Below are 15031 nucleotides of genomic sequence, written 5' to 3'. Positions count from 1 at the left end.
CTCCAGCAGACGATTCTGCTAGCAATGACTTAATCACCGATGGCTATGAGTCTCCAGTGGAGCAGGCTACCACACTGGCAGTTTATACCACAGGTAGCTTTACCCCACCTAGTCTGCAAGCCAGAGATGAGACTAGTGAAGCTGAGGAGAAGAAAGAACTGACTGATATATCAGAACCACCTTTCAAGGAAGCTGACCAAGACAGTCTCTCTGGACAAGGTAAGACACAAAAGATTTTTCCATAAGAGAAAGTAGGAGAGATCCAGCTGTTATTACACATACAGTCATGTATAAGTACAGTAAACATTCCTTTCAGTTGTGACAGAAATTTTTCTGGACCATCAAAGGTGAAAAATTTACATTTCTGATGCCCACTTCAGGAAAATCCTAATGTCCCTGACTTCAGGGTTGTCAAAGCAAAAAAGCAAACACACCAAACCCAATAGCAAATGCCTAAGGATAAGGCACACATTCTATAGGGTATTATGGTAAAAATTTAAAATGGCAGAACAAAAAGACATGTCAGGAAAAAAAAAGTAAATCCCAGGCTAACATAAAAATAATTTGGGTATTTAAAACATGGAAGGTAAATTACTTTGGGTTCTACAGACAGATCTGGATGATAGCAGCGAGAGTATCATGAAATAATTTATTCCAAACAAAGAGTACCATTGGTCAGAAAAGTTTACATATGTACAGGTCTTATGAATGTGAAAAACTTTTTAGAATTTCTGTTTTGATGTTTCTGTATTCAGTTTTATCCATACAGTAGAGTTTTTCAGAGGCATACAGATATCTGAGAAAAAAAACACTACATAATTAATCAAAAATTACATATATACAACTGGGTGGGGAAAAGTGTATAATGTAGCCTTTAAAATGAAAAATACATAATAGACATGTTTCTCACAGTTATCAGAAAAGTGTTGACCCTGCAGATGAAAAAAGTTTGGACAAAGATAGTAGGGTCATCTTTAGGGTACAGGCAAATTAGGGTTTCCCCTAGAACAGCAAAATGTCAATAAGACTTCTGCCTCCATCACCACCATCAGCAGCTTGGAAAGCCATGCTAGACACTGTGAAGAATTGTGGTGTGGGGGTAACTGGATTTTATGGGGCAGCAGCTTCCATCAGCAAAGCAGCGAGAGCACAGTTCCTGCAGTTGCCTTCCATCTGTCCCAGCTCTCATCTGCTCCCTCTCCAGCTCCCCAATCTGGCCTCACCAACTCAGTGTTAGGTCAGTAAACTTTAATTTTACTTATACTTCTAAGAAGCCTGTGCTAGCTGTGTGAGATGCAGGAGATCACGTCAAACACATGGGAGGAATTGGCTCTTTGATGAATATTCAGATGTGCTTTGTCTCAGATTTTTGACTGACCTTCTCAACAGAAAAGCAGAGGACAGGTAAGAACTTCATAGGAATCAGCAGGATTCTCTGAAGTGCCCACATATTCACTAAGCAATACTGAAAAATCTGCAAAGAAAAACAAACAGAAAACAGATTTAGTGGCAAAATTCCCACAGTAGCTTGCACAACCACACTCAGTGCTTCTGGATCCCCAAGAATGTCCTCCTCAATGCTTATAAATTTGCTCCCTACTTCAGGGAAGTCCCCTGCTCCCATAGGAGGCTTGATTCTGTCCCTGTTCTACCAGCTCCCTCCTTGCTCAGTCCTGGCCTTTCATGTCCCACCCTGCACTCCAGAAGCCTCTTGGAGTGAACAATATTAACCCTCCTCCCCCTTTCAAGATGTTTCTCCTGACCCAGCAGGCCCAGAAACAGCAGGAAGGCACCTTCAGCCCTGCTACCTGGCCACATCCTGTAAGGCAAACAGGCAATGTTTGCATAGCTGATCAGAAATACCCCTCTGCATGGTGATAACATCCTTCACAGTGAGCCCGTACAGCAGAAATGGGGGGGGGGTGGGGGGGGAATGCCCATGTAGTACTGTCTCTAGTATTGTTCTTTCTGGATCCAGTAAATAACAAGATCAATATTTTAAAGAGTAAAGAATATAAAAGGCACCACTTGGGATCACCCACCTATCAGCTCCAGATAGGGAGCAGCATATCATATTCCATGGTCATGTTTTTGCACCTAGTAGTTTATGTACTGAATAAGAACTTCCTGTTCTGTAGTCTTGCCTTTATACACAGAGCTCTGAAGTGAGACAAAGGCAAATACTTTATGATTAGCAGACTGACCTAAAGATTAGAAAACCACATCTTATAAGGATCAGTTGTGAAATATTCCTGAATATAAAGTTTATGATGACAGTTGTTAAACACAATTATTTTCAAATGCATGCTGAGCAGTCTTGTAGTGCTACTGGTACCTTCAAATAACATACTTTCAAATAACTGCATCCCTTCAAATAACAGTACAACATACCTTTAAATGACATTCATTATAACTGTGGAAAAGTGTTACATTTGCAGGGGAAAAAAACCAGCCATATGCATTTTTCATTGTGTTCACTCATTGGGTTAGGGATTTGATGTCATAAAAATCACATAAAACCACATATCTATTTTGTAATTTGCTAAATAGCTGAAAAACCTTATAGCCTAACAGTTCCGAATGACTGAAGAGAAGAAGCAGAGGATATTTGATCCACTTATGCTGAAGATACTAGTTCCATTCTTTTTCTTCAGATCAGGACTTGTACAGAATTCGTTTATTACAATTTGTTATAGTTACTGCCTGACTCTTTTTCACTGGATGGGAGGAGAGATACAGGAGGTGGACCTCTCTCTGGCCCCAAGGTTCAAGCTTGCTTGATTGTTCCCCAGTAACAGCATGGGAACATGGTTCATTTGACTCTCGCAGAGGCTCCAATTCCTCAGATCAAAATGGGGATTAGATTATGTGTTTCTGAGTGATCCTCAGATACAATACATTGCATAGTTTAAAGAGTTTCAATGTCATCAGGAGAATAGCAGGACCAAGGGAAATTTTAGGAAGGGTAATACAAGTGGAAAGATCGCCACTTACTAACCCAGATTTCTTCAATAAATTTTTCTCATATACCTTGAAATTCAGTAAAAAAAATACATAGAGGTTTTTCTTCTTCCTAAAGCCATTGTTGCCAGTGCCCAAAGAAGATGGAATTGTCCACTTAAAGAGGTGTGGATCTTCTGTAAGTGCAGGTTTGATCCTGTAAACACCTGGTACTGACCCCTCAAACACTGTTGCACATTTGGGGTGGAACCTGTCAATCTGCAATATAGAATTACCTGTCTAGAGCTGTAAAACACAACTTCCCCAGAATAAGGCCTACCATCTTGCCTTCCTTGTTGAACACAAGTTGTGTCTAAAGCAAGTACCAGAATATAAGAATTCCATCATCATCTCTGCCTCTGAGTAGAAGAAAAATTATTGCTCCCTGTCTAAAAAGAAAGGATGCCATGTTAGCAATGACACAAAGCTGTAGTTGTTATATTTGTTTAAAATCTTATAGTACACAAAACTTATTGCATGCTTAACAGAAAAGAGATACTGAAAACTTATTTACTGAGCTCTTAAAGGAGTAAATAATGTATACTCTTTAAAACTTTCTCTTTCTATAGCTTTTTCAATCCTAGAATTCCTGTGTACAGCATTCCCTCTATTCTTTTATTTCCATAAATGTTCCATATTTCATTGGAACTGATAGAATTTGATCTGGAAATTCAGGACTTAACAAGATTTATGACAGAAGTTTTATTAAAGTCAACATTGTCGATGATACTAATTTTAATATGGCAAACAGTTCCTCACTAGCAGGTATAGACCTTTTCACACTTTGTGCCTGGCTGCATTTCATAGCCATGATTTTTAATACTATTTAAAAAAAACAAAACAAAACAAAACAAAACCTTTTACTGTTGATGGTTCGAAATGGCAGGAACTACACAGCCAGTGCTGTATAAGGCTGGACAGAGGGTCAGGGTTTAAACAGTTGCCTACAATTCTACTGCATTAATTTCCAGCCATTTCCCCACCAGAAGATGGAGCAAATTTTCTTCATCACATAGTTAGAACTTTAAATTTACTCTTCTTTACCATGAAAGGAAGAGCTGGCTAGCAGAAATAACATAGCCTGAGATTCTTTCAGGCATCCTCATCAGCTGTATGTTTCACGGATGGACTTTAATGCATTCGTTATCACATGTGTGTAAATACAGACTGAACATTACTACAGATTCCTGAACACTGAATGTCTACAACCTACACAAATTACTTTAATTGTGCCTACCTGAGGTCACTGAGCAAAGCAAAAAGAAAAACGTTCTTTCACAGCTCCCAGAAAGCTAATCAGACTCAGCCTCACACACACAAATGCACCCCAAGTTCTGTGTACAACATCTGAAGAAAGGAGAGTAAAAAACAGGTGAGGGACAAGGAGTCAACCTGATGAGAGGCCTCCTTTTAAGCCATGCAGGATGGGATTTGTCAGGCTTGGGCAGACAGTGGGACAAATGAGCCAGGAGCAGCTGTGAAGCTTCTTTCAGACAGTACAGTGCTCATTCTGGGCAGTGAGGCTGCCATTGGGCAATAAAGAGCAGGCCAGTGAGGATTAGACAGCCATGCTGACCAAACAGTGATGGCAGTTACTCCACCCCTTGAAGTAACCGAGAACTACTAGGAAAATGCTAAGCTGTCTTTAAAGTAAGCCTAACCTTTGCATTGCAAATTCTGATTTGAGATTTCCCAATAGAATTGAGAAAAACCCAGGTACAAATTTCCAGACCTCTTACTGAAAAGTTCTGAAATGCCCAGATCAGACATCATGGTTTAAACCTTTGACTACTCAAAAAGGTTTTTCTTTGCTATAGCACCTTCAAAATCTAGGCTATTTCCATTTTCCATTTATAACTAGTACAAAAAAACCCTGCTTTTTTCTACTGAGATGATGCCTGTTCAGTGTTCTCTAGCATTCTTCTGTCTTATTTTTTTTTCCCCTCTGGAGTTAACCCATCAGTATCTCTTCTGTTTGGTTAAACTTCTTCACCCTCTCTTTGCACCATTCCTGTGACTCTGTCTAAAACAGTATGGCCAGTCAGAAAGGAAGCCACTTGTGTAACATATTAGACAGATTGTTATTTCAAAAAACAAAGAAAATTTCAGCAGGCAAACAAATCTGTAAACAGATAAGAGTTAATGAAGTCTGTAACAACAATACTTATATACTTTTACTTCCTAAACAGTAAAAAGAATTTTAATTTGTATTTGTTTTAATTGTAGCTACTAACAAATTATACAATCCAGGTAGATGGTTATCCCTAAATCCTGACCATCATGGAGGAAGCCGTACTTCTGGATAAGTTATTCCAGAAGCATAGGACAAAACAAAGCTAGTAGTAAAATACTTCAGGTATTCTGTTGTACTACATCTCAATCTCACCAGCCTGGATCATCCTCAAGCTCCCAAGAAAGACTCTGAGAGAAGACAACTTTGCAGGGTGTATCAGAATTTTCTCTGTGAGAAAAAAACACTGATGAGGAGTAGGTGGTGGTCACATCTCTGTATGTGTAACTGATAAGAACCTCATTAAATTTCTCTTGCCCAACAGTTAATTCAGCTGTGTATTCACTATTATTGCTAAGCAATCTCTAGAAAAACTTGGTTTTCTGGATGTTTGGGGTTCTTTCTGCCTCTGCTTCACTCCCAGCTGCCTAAGCACCATCTGTGCTTAGCATAGCTTTCTATTTGGCATAACCAGCATTGCCATGGAAAAGGAAACTCCATTACTTCTTGCAAGAACTGCTCTGGAAGTTGCCAGGATTGGAATTCACCCATTCTTTGTGCCAGGAATGCTCACCAGTATTTTCACATCAAAAGTTATACAGGGTAAGAACGCCTTTGTTTCCTTGCATATTTTCTCTGGGTTTTTTTACATTTTCTTTAACCATAAACTGACAGGCTTTTGTCAACATTCTCCCCCATCAGCTCCTCTCTGTGCCCTTTCACTTGTCGCTCACCACTTCAGATGTGCAAAGAATGCTTTTCATGGAGGTGCTGCTTCAGTCTGATGCTTGGAGAAGTGAACAGGTAGGCCTAGCTACATTGTTTTCTCAAAAATTACATATGATATTGATTAGCCTAAAAGTTATCTGTGAATTAAAGATGAAGATGAATGCAAAAGTTTCAGCAGGCCCATATTGGGTTGCATCAGATTTAAGAAAAAGTTCATAGTATGTTCACTGTTCTGATAAAATTGCATACTTGGAGTACTACAAGCATCCTGAAGAGTCCTAAAGATATTAGAGTATGTGATTAGCATATAGCCAATATTTAATGACAGTCTGCTGCTCAGCTGTCTCTGATGCTGGGAACAGCAGGAACAACCTGAATAGAACACAACCTGCATCACGTCTTCAAAATAAACTTAAAAATGCTGAAATGAAATTACTAATCCAAGTAATAAGGTATGAAAGAGTACTACCTATTTTCCCAATTTAACACATCACTTGTTTAAGTTATTAAGTTATCCAATCACTTCAGTTTCACTTCAATGTTAAGCTTTGCTTCATTCAAATATGACTTCTTATTCATGCCCCCCCAAATATGCAATATAAATGCACAGTAACCAAAACAAGTGAAACATGCAATTGGTAACTCCAATGACTCATTGAAATTACTGTGTGAAGTACAGAAAACAATTTCTATTTCTGCTAAGAAAATTTGCTTATCCAGAGGCAAATCTTCTGAGCTATGTGTATAATGAAAAAAAGTAACACCTCATTCTCCACCTATATAGATAGCATGAGGATATATCTCAGTGCTCTGCCAGTTATTCATTCATACTTTTTACTCTTAAGTCTATTCTCCAGACACAGGCACACATTGCTATCCCATTGTTTCCACAGGTGCACACCTGCACCAGCTGCACATATTCTGCATACCCACTTGGGGTTTCTCTCTCATACAGTCACAACTGTTGCTAGTAAACTCCATTGCTTTTGCAGCTAATTCTCATCTACCTCACATGATTCCTTTTAGGGTCTCAAAGCTAACTATCTGACAGCACCTCTGTTTTCAAAATGCTATTACTTCTCCTATAATTAGGATTCCCCTGATGGTTGTCCCCTTCCATGTTCAATGCTATTTCACTCCAAACTAATCATCTCCCTCCCTTCAAATTCACCATAATACTGCTGATGTAAAATCAGTCCACTAGTCAAAACTTAAGCTTTTCATTGGTTGTGGGTAACCCTTCACTATGAGCGAGATTTAACATATGTAATATAGGTTTTAGTAGATTGCAGTCTCAGATCTCATCTTGTGTTAAAACCAATCCATGATCACCTTTCTGCTTGAATGCAGAGACAATATTTAAAGCTGAAAAATAACATATTAATGTCCTGAATAAAATTATTTTAAAACCTGTGACCAATGCAGTAATAAAAAAAAGAAGAATGTTTTCAAACAAATAATACAGATTTTTAGGCTGAGTGTGTAAGATTACCCTTTGCCAGGTTATACATGAATGAAGCTAATGAAGTTTACATGTCATATAGTCCAGTTGGAACAAATATCAGGTGAAGTGGCACGGCTGAGACTAACATGCCCTAAACAATGCATTTCCTTCGCTCATTAAAAATCCTTGGTATTGCTAGAAATGCTGGTTTTGAGAAATAAGCTGTTATGATCAAATGGTACTAAAAGTTTTGATTTTCTAAAATTATTACCAGCCTCTCTGCAGAGGATTCAGTATCCTTCCAGCATAAGAAGGTCCATTTGAGCTCAGCCTGGAATTTTTCATAGAATCATAGAATTGTTTAGGTTAGAAAAGATCTTTAAGATCATCAAGTCCAACCATTAACCCAGCACTGCCGGGTCCACCACTAAACCATGTCCCTAAGCACCACATCTACATGTCTTTTCAGTACCTCCAGGGATAGTGAACCAACCACTTTCCAGGGCAGCCTGTTCCAGTTCTTGACAACCCTTTTGGTGAAGAAATTTTGCTAAAAATCCAATCTAAATCTCCCCTGACACAACTTGATGCCATTTCCCCTTGTCCTCTCACTCTTTGCTTGGAGGAAGAGACTTGTTCTATGGTCCCTTCACCAGCTTCATTGCCCTTCTCTGGACACGCTGCAGCAACTCAACCTCTTTCTTGTACTGAGAGGCCCAAAACTAAATAAAGTATTCAAGGTGCGGCCTCACCAGTGCCAAGTACAAAGGGGCAATCACTTTCCTACTCCTGCTGGCCACACTACTCCTGATACAGACCAGGATGCTATTGGCCTTCTTGGCCACTTGGGCACACTGCTGGCTCATAATGAGCTGGCTGTTGACCAACACCACATCCTTTTCCACTGGGCAGCTTTGCAGCCACTCTTCCCCAAGCCTGTAGCATTGCATGGGGTTGTTGTGACCCAAGTGCAGGACCCGGCATTTAGCCTTGTTGAAACTCATACAGTTAGCCTTGGCCCATCAATCCAGCCTGTCCAGATCCCTCTGCAGACCCTTCCCTCAAGCAGATCAACACTCCTGTCCAACTTGATGTTATCTACAAACTTACTGAGGGTGCACTCAATCCCTTCATCCAGATCATTGTTAAAGATATTAAACAGTACTGGCACCAATACTGAGCCCTGGGGAACACCACTTGTGGCCATCTGCCACCTGGATTTAGCTCTATTCACCACAACTCTTTGGGCCCAGCCACCTAGCCAGATTTTCACCCAGTGAAGAGTACATCCATCTAAGCCATGAGCAGCCACTTTCTCCAGGAGAATGCTGTGGGAAGTGGTGTCAAAGGCTTTACTAAAGTCCAGGTAGACAACATCCACAGCCTTTCCCTCATCCACTATGCAGGTCACCTGGTCATAAAAGGAGATCAGTTAGTCAAGCAGGACCTGCCTTTCATAAATCTGTGCTGACTGGACCTGATCTCCTGGTTGTCCTGTACATGCCATGTGATGGCACTCAAGACAATCTGCTTCATAACCTTCCCTGGCACTGAAGTCAGACTGACAGGCCTTTAGGTCCCTGGACCCCCTTACAGCCCTTCTTGTAGATGGGTATCACATCAGCAAGCCTCCAGTCATCTGGGACCTCCCCAGTTAGCCAGGACTGCTGATGAAGGATTGAAAGTAGTTTGGCAAGCTCCTCTGCCAGCTGCCTCAGTACTCTCAGGTGGATCCCATCTGGCCCCATAGACTTGTGAGTGTCCAGGTGGTGTAGCAGGTCACTAACCATTTCCCCTTGCATTATGGGAGTTCATTCTACTCCCTGTCCCTGTCTTCCAGCTCAGGGGCCTGGGTACCTGGAGAACAACTGGTCTAACTATTAAAGACTGAGGCAAAGAAGGCATTCAGTACCTCAGCCTTTTCCTCAGCCTTTCTCACTATGTTTCCCCCCACATCCAATGAAGGATGGAGGTTCTCCTCAGCCCTCCTTTTGTTGCTAATGTATTTCTAGAAACATTTTTGTCTTTTGTGGCAGTAGCCAGACTAAGTTCTAGATGGACTAGGCCCTGAAGTCACTCTTAATTGTCTTCAGACTTCTTGTTGCAATTTTATCACTGCCTACCTGAAAAATCAGTAATGGATAGTAATCTGAGGGCTGTACCAGAGTAGGAAGTTTTTTCTTCATATCTTTAACCTGGTCCCCAGGGAGGCAGCAGAATTCCATTCTAAGTGAGTCTGGTCTGCATATTGATCTTTCTGTTCCTTTCAGAAGGGAGTCTTCTACATCAGTGACCTGTCTTTTTTCTTTTATGGAAGCAGTTTTGACGCAGGGCATAGGCTGACTTAACCTCAGCGACACCTCCGAGCTCAGTGAACCATCATCCTTGTTATTGCTCGGTTCCACTTGCAGAGCCTCATACCCATTACGCAAGGGCACCTGGGAGGATGGGGTAGTCACAGAGGGATGCGCCTGCTGTGCCGGGCAGGAACTTGTCGCCACTGCCCCCTATCCATTAAGTCACTGTGTTCAGCCAGCTGGAGAGAGGATAGGGAGGCCTTCATATCACATGTCCTGTCTGCCTGCTGGGCCTATCTCAGGGAAGGTAGGGTGCCATACCAGTAGTCTCTCTCTCTTTCACACCCCCTGATACTCCTCAACCTACTCACCTCCTCCTGGAGCTCTGTCACTAAGCAGAGGAGTTCCCCTACCTGGGCACACCTTCCACAGGTGTGCTCACTGCTGCCGTCCGGTACTGGTGTGAGAGCATCCAGACACCTGGGCGGCAGTGTGTTCCCACCAGAGCTCTGTCTGGGAAGCTGTGTCAGTCATGGTGGGCCCAGAGCAGAGGCCATGGCTTTCTGCCAGGTGGATACCATTGCTCCCTGGTCGAGCTGGCAGAACTTCAGCACCCTTCCTGCATGCCCTTCTACACAAAGTGAGGTGCAAACTGGCAGCACCAATAACGAATTTTTTGTTAGGGGATAACTCGTGCTACCTGCTCTAGACAGTTACAGGCAAGTTGTATGCTCTGAATGACACCTCTGGATGGAGTTTTATACCTCTGTGTCGTAGCTATAGAGAGGGTCTGGCCTTCCAACTTTGATTCTCTCAGCTGTGCCTGAGATGCCTCACATAGATGGCACTGATGGAAAAATCAATTTAAACTGTGAGTTCTTCAATTTCAAAGATGCCATAGTATTTAAAGCTAAGAGACAAAAAAGACATAAATATCTTAAATAAAGGCAAATTTTCAATAACGTTTATACTAAATTTAATGGGGTTTGTATTTGTGAAAAATCTAGACTGTGCAAAATTCCTGCCAGGTTAAATGGTTAAATCTCATATATTTGCACGTTGCAGTTAAAAAAAAAAAAAAAGAAATAAAAAAGTGTTCTGACTTCTCATTGAAAATAACAGCATTTTTTCCAATACATTCTTAATGTTGCTTTCTCAATGCAACTTTATAGAAAGGTATGTAGAGGAAAGGGCTAAACACAGTTTCAAGCCAGGTGTAAGTTAGAGGGAGGCAGAAGTTTCACTTTCATTCTGTAGAACGGTAAGATCGTTATGTGCATCCATAAGAACATGATTAAACCAAGGAAACAAATTAGTTTGTTGTTCATTTTATTCCATTTACATGTTTAGGTTTCTTTTTTATATGCCTCTAGTTGGTGGATTTTTTTAATTAAAGTATTGTAGAATACAATGCTTGTATAATAGTAGTGCCAAAAACAGATAACTGAGTTTACAGTCAAAATTTATATATGGCCAAATATTCCTTTAATAACCATGTTTATTGCCATGCAGTTTGGAATGATCAGTTTTCAGTCAGAGGGAGAGGAGGGAATTGTTGGCATAGGAAAACCTGCTAGGGGATGACTGAGAAAACAAGAAGTATTATTCATGAATGACATCTTCATATCTGAGGATTTAAATTCCTAAGCAACAGCTTTCAGTAAAACTTGCTATTGTTTTGATTTATTTTTCTAGAGGTCAGGGGGAAAGAGGTTGGAAAAATACTGCAGGAGTAATACATTTTGATCCTTTCCCCTAAATGTATACATAGCCTAGAGCAGTGGCTGAAGACTGTCTAAACTTGTCTTAGATCATTAAGATAAATTCCATTCTCATCCCTATTAAATATTTTAATCCTTATTTCAGAAGTGGGCATTAACTGCTACTCTAAAGTGAAACAATATAAATCAAAATTATGCTGAACAGTTCTTGAACAACTTCAGAATATGCCTACGTGGCACTACAAAACTCCAATAAAGGAAAAAGTAGCGTGGCTTGAGGAGAATGCTCGCCTGAAAGCATCAGGACAGGCAGATTTGCTGGCGATACATGGCAGGGCAGAAAAGAATACACTCAGTATTGGGTGCAGTTACAAAAAAAAAAAAATCTTCCTCTGTTGGGAACAACTAATGGCAAAGTATCAGGTTTTTGTCTATTACTATCCGTTTTTTCCTGTTTTATTGGCAATTTCCTTTTAAACTATTGTAAGGTTAGTACCAGTTATACCTAATATTTCTTTCATGTGGAGGGAGCAGGGTAGTGTACAGACAGCTAACTAGTTATTTTTTCCTTGTTTTAATTTCTGTTTATATTAGTGAATTCTATGATCAGTGACTCTTTCTTTTTGTTACCATAACAAATAATATTTCATCTTTGTATTATCACTGCAACCCAACAACAGTTAAAAAAAGTTAAATGCAATCCATGTATCTTTTTCCAAATGTTTTATGTGAGAACAATCCCAAATATTTATTTAAATGTCTTCTTTAAAAAAAAAACTAGCACATGTCTTAGGAATTCAGCACCCCAGTGTTATATGAACGTCTTTTAGGGAATTTCAAAGCAAACATACGCTTAAAGGCTGTATGGATCTATTTTATTGTACCGTGTAGTTATTGCTGGTTTTAACGTTTAACCCGCCTGCTCCCTAACAACAGTGGTGTGGCTGTGAGGAATTGCTCAGATTCAGAATGCAACCACGATGGATGGATTTAACAAGCCAAGTCAGCGCTAAGGTCCAACATCATTATCAGTATTGCTAAAATTGAAATGTATTCTTATAGTGCATCATAGCGTAACACCAGCAGGATCTTCCCAGTTAAATAACGCCTTCCATGTCTCTCTCACAGTCACTTGTTCCATTTCAAAAATATAAGAAAAATCAAATTACCTACATCAAAAGCACGACACTTTAGAAGAATAAAATACTTCTCATTCCATGACTTTCATTCCATTGATTCCATGGTTTTCACATACAAGTGACTATAGACTATAGAAAAAAATGTGTATTCAGTGTTTTCATTTTTCTTGGCAAGTCTTAAAGTGCTCATCTGATGACAAGATTTTAAGAGAGTCATAGGTATTAACTTTCTAATTTCATGTTTGTCTTTTCTGTTTTTAGGTCCTTGGGTCTACACATTACTTGAATTTATATCATGTGACTTCTATTTTGTTTTTATCATTTTGCAAACTAATAAACTTCAATACTACAAAACTGCCTGATTGTACCATTACCTACAAAAATTCGTTCTTTGGTTTTTTCCTATCGCAGAGTTGAGAAAAATAGAGAAAGTGGGCAGGGATTTGAAGGGTAGTCTCAATTCTGAAAGATAGGTATTGCAACCTGTCACATTTTGTTTCTAATAATTCTGAAGCAAAATAAATCAAAAATAGTATTCCAGGTTCTCCATTTGGGGAATTCCAAAATCATTACAGTAGCATTCAGGAGTATTTGCAACTTTTAGATGGATGCTCCTTCATGTTGCCAGGTATTTATAAAGCTTTAGGTTATTTCACACAGGCTTTGTTGTTTTAAACTAATGAAATAAATTTTTCAAATTTAATTGTAGACCAGTCAACAACAGTCATAAGGGAATAAGAATCCTCCTGAAGCTGTGGTTTTAAGTGAGGTGTCTCTTATTCAGCTTTGATTTCATTCATTTGTAGACGCATATTCATATTTGCAAATTCACTGCTTCTCAGTTTTGTTTCTCTCTTTAATTTATTGAGGTAAATACCAATCAAGTCCAGACTTCTCAGTTTAGCATGGTAACTTACTTAAGACACATTTGAATATTATTTTACTATGGTAGCAAATTGTGCAGAACTTCAATACAAAATAGCTTAAAATAAATAGTAGTCACAGCATCCTCTGGCATTTTTAGCATGTTTTCATTGTAGATGTACTTACTAATTCCCCTAATTCACAACAGCATTCTAATCTGGATTAATTTCTTTAGTGAGGACTTTAATCAGAAAACTGACTTTTAGAGTGCTTGAGCACTAGAATGTCATTTTATCTGGCAATCTCGGTAGCAGATGAGGTAAACATTCTGTAAATGATAGAAGTGACTTGTCGTGTTATGGAAATAACCTACCACTGACCTACTGTCCGTACAAGGTATTAATTATACACCTGTCTGTATAGTATTCTTATAAAATGCCACAATACTGCCTAAATATCCAACTTTATAATCCCTTAATTGCGAGTGTGAATAGTTAACTGCCTAAAGCAATTAATATGGAAATACTGACGTTTCTTCTGCTGTAGTCAGAAGAGTGCTGAGGAAAATTGATATTTCTGCATCTTTTATGAGTCTTAGAGAGGCAGAACAGTCACTGTAACCAGGTGCAGCAGCTCCTGAAGTCAGTGGAGAGATTGTAGTGGGATGATGGTTCAGGCCCAGGTTTAACAGATTATCACTGACTGCTCTCCAGTCTCTTTTCCGCAGATACTTCTACTGCATAGTTTCCATGCAGAATGAAGTAAAACATTGCTATTCAGAGCTTTGGGGATGCTTTAAACATAAGCTATTCCTGTACTGTTCAAAGTACTTATGTGTTTCTGAAATGTTTAACCCTGTAGAACTGCTGAAACATGAGAATGCCAGAGACAGTCATTAAAATTTAACATTCAAGTCTCTCAGTATATGAAGTTGACACAGGTCTACAAAGTAAGCTTCCCCAGTTAATTGTGTATCTGTCTGTTGTATTTATATCTGTTGTATTTAAATTACTACTTTGAAGCTGAAAAAGTAATAAAAATTATATATTGAATATATTTATTGCATTATTTCAAAGCTTTAAAGAAATTGGCTCATTCAAAAAACATGCAAATAGCTTTAATGAGAAAACTATTAGCAGATAGTTAATGAAGTAAATAAAGTCCTTAATAAAACAGAAAATGGCAAGCTGAATTACTATTTTTCAGCCATGCATTGGCCAATGCGTGTGAAAATGATAATCAAAGGAAAAATGAATTTGTAATCGCACAAGAAACTGATCTTTCAGAGGGCTCTTACAGGAACAGTGACCAAACAGGAAATTGCTAAAGGCAGCTGTGACTCCCTTCTGCTACTGACTGACTTCCATGAAGGTTAAGGGAGCTTGCATTTCCCAAGGAGAGAGGGATCAACAAAAATATTAACCCTCAGACATTCCATAAAGGGAATTCTTTCTTTGTACTGAAAACTTTGTGTGGGTTGAGTAAGACCATCAGTGTTGTCTCAAGTAAATTAGTAACTTACATCAGTGAAGAGTTTATGGGCACTCAGGCTGTTGTGAGCTGCGTCATTCTGCTTCTCTCAGGCAGAATTAGCTGCACTGAGGGAA

The 15031-nt window shown here is 39.4% G+C and overlaps 1 protein-coding gene across 1 annotated transcript in view; it reads left to right on the top strand.

The window, feature by feature from the left end:
- Positions 1–15031, top strand: part of IMPG1 (interphotoreceptor matrix proteoglycan 1) — a 64326-nt gene that overhangs the window by 31945 nt on the left and 17350 nt on the right. Inside the window, exon 13 of the mRNA XM_075087125.1 lies at positions 7–219. Within this exon, the coding sequence (XP_074943226.1) occupies positions 7–219 (213 nt within the window). The remainder of the gene's footprint in view (positions 1–6; positions 220–15031) is intronic.

Source organism: Phalacrocorax aristotelis, chromosome 3 (genome assembly GCF_949628215.1).
Source record: "Phalacrocorax aristotelis chromosome 3, bGulAri2.1, whole genome shotgun sequence".
NCBI lineage: Eukaryota > Metazoa > Chordata > Aves > Suliformes > Phalacrocoracidae > Phalacrocorax > Phalacrocorax aristotelis.
The sequence above is the reverse complement of the archived record's forward strand: the minus strand, read 5'-3'. Positions and strand labels throughout refer to the sequence as shown.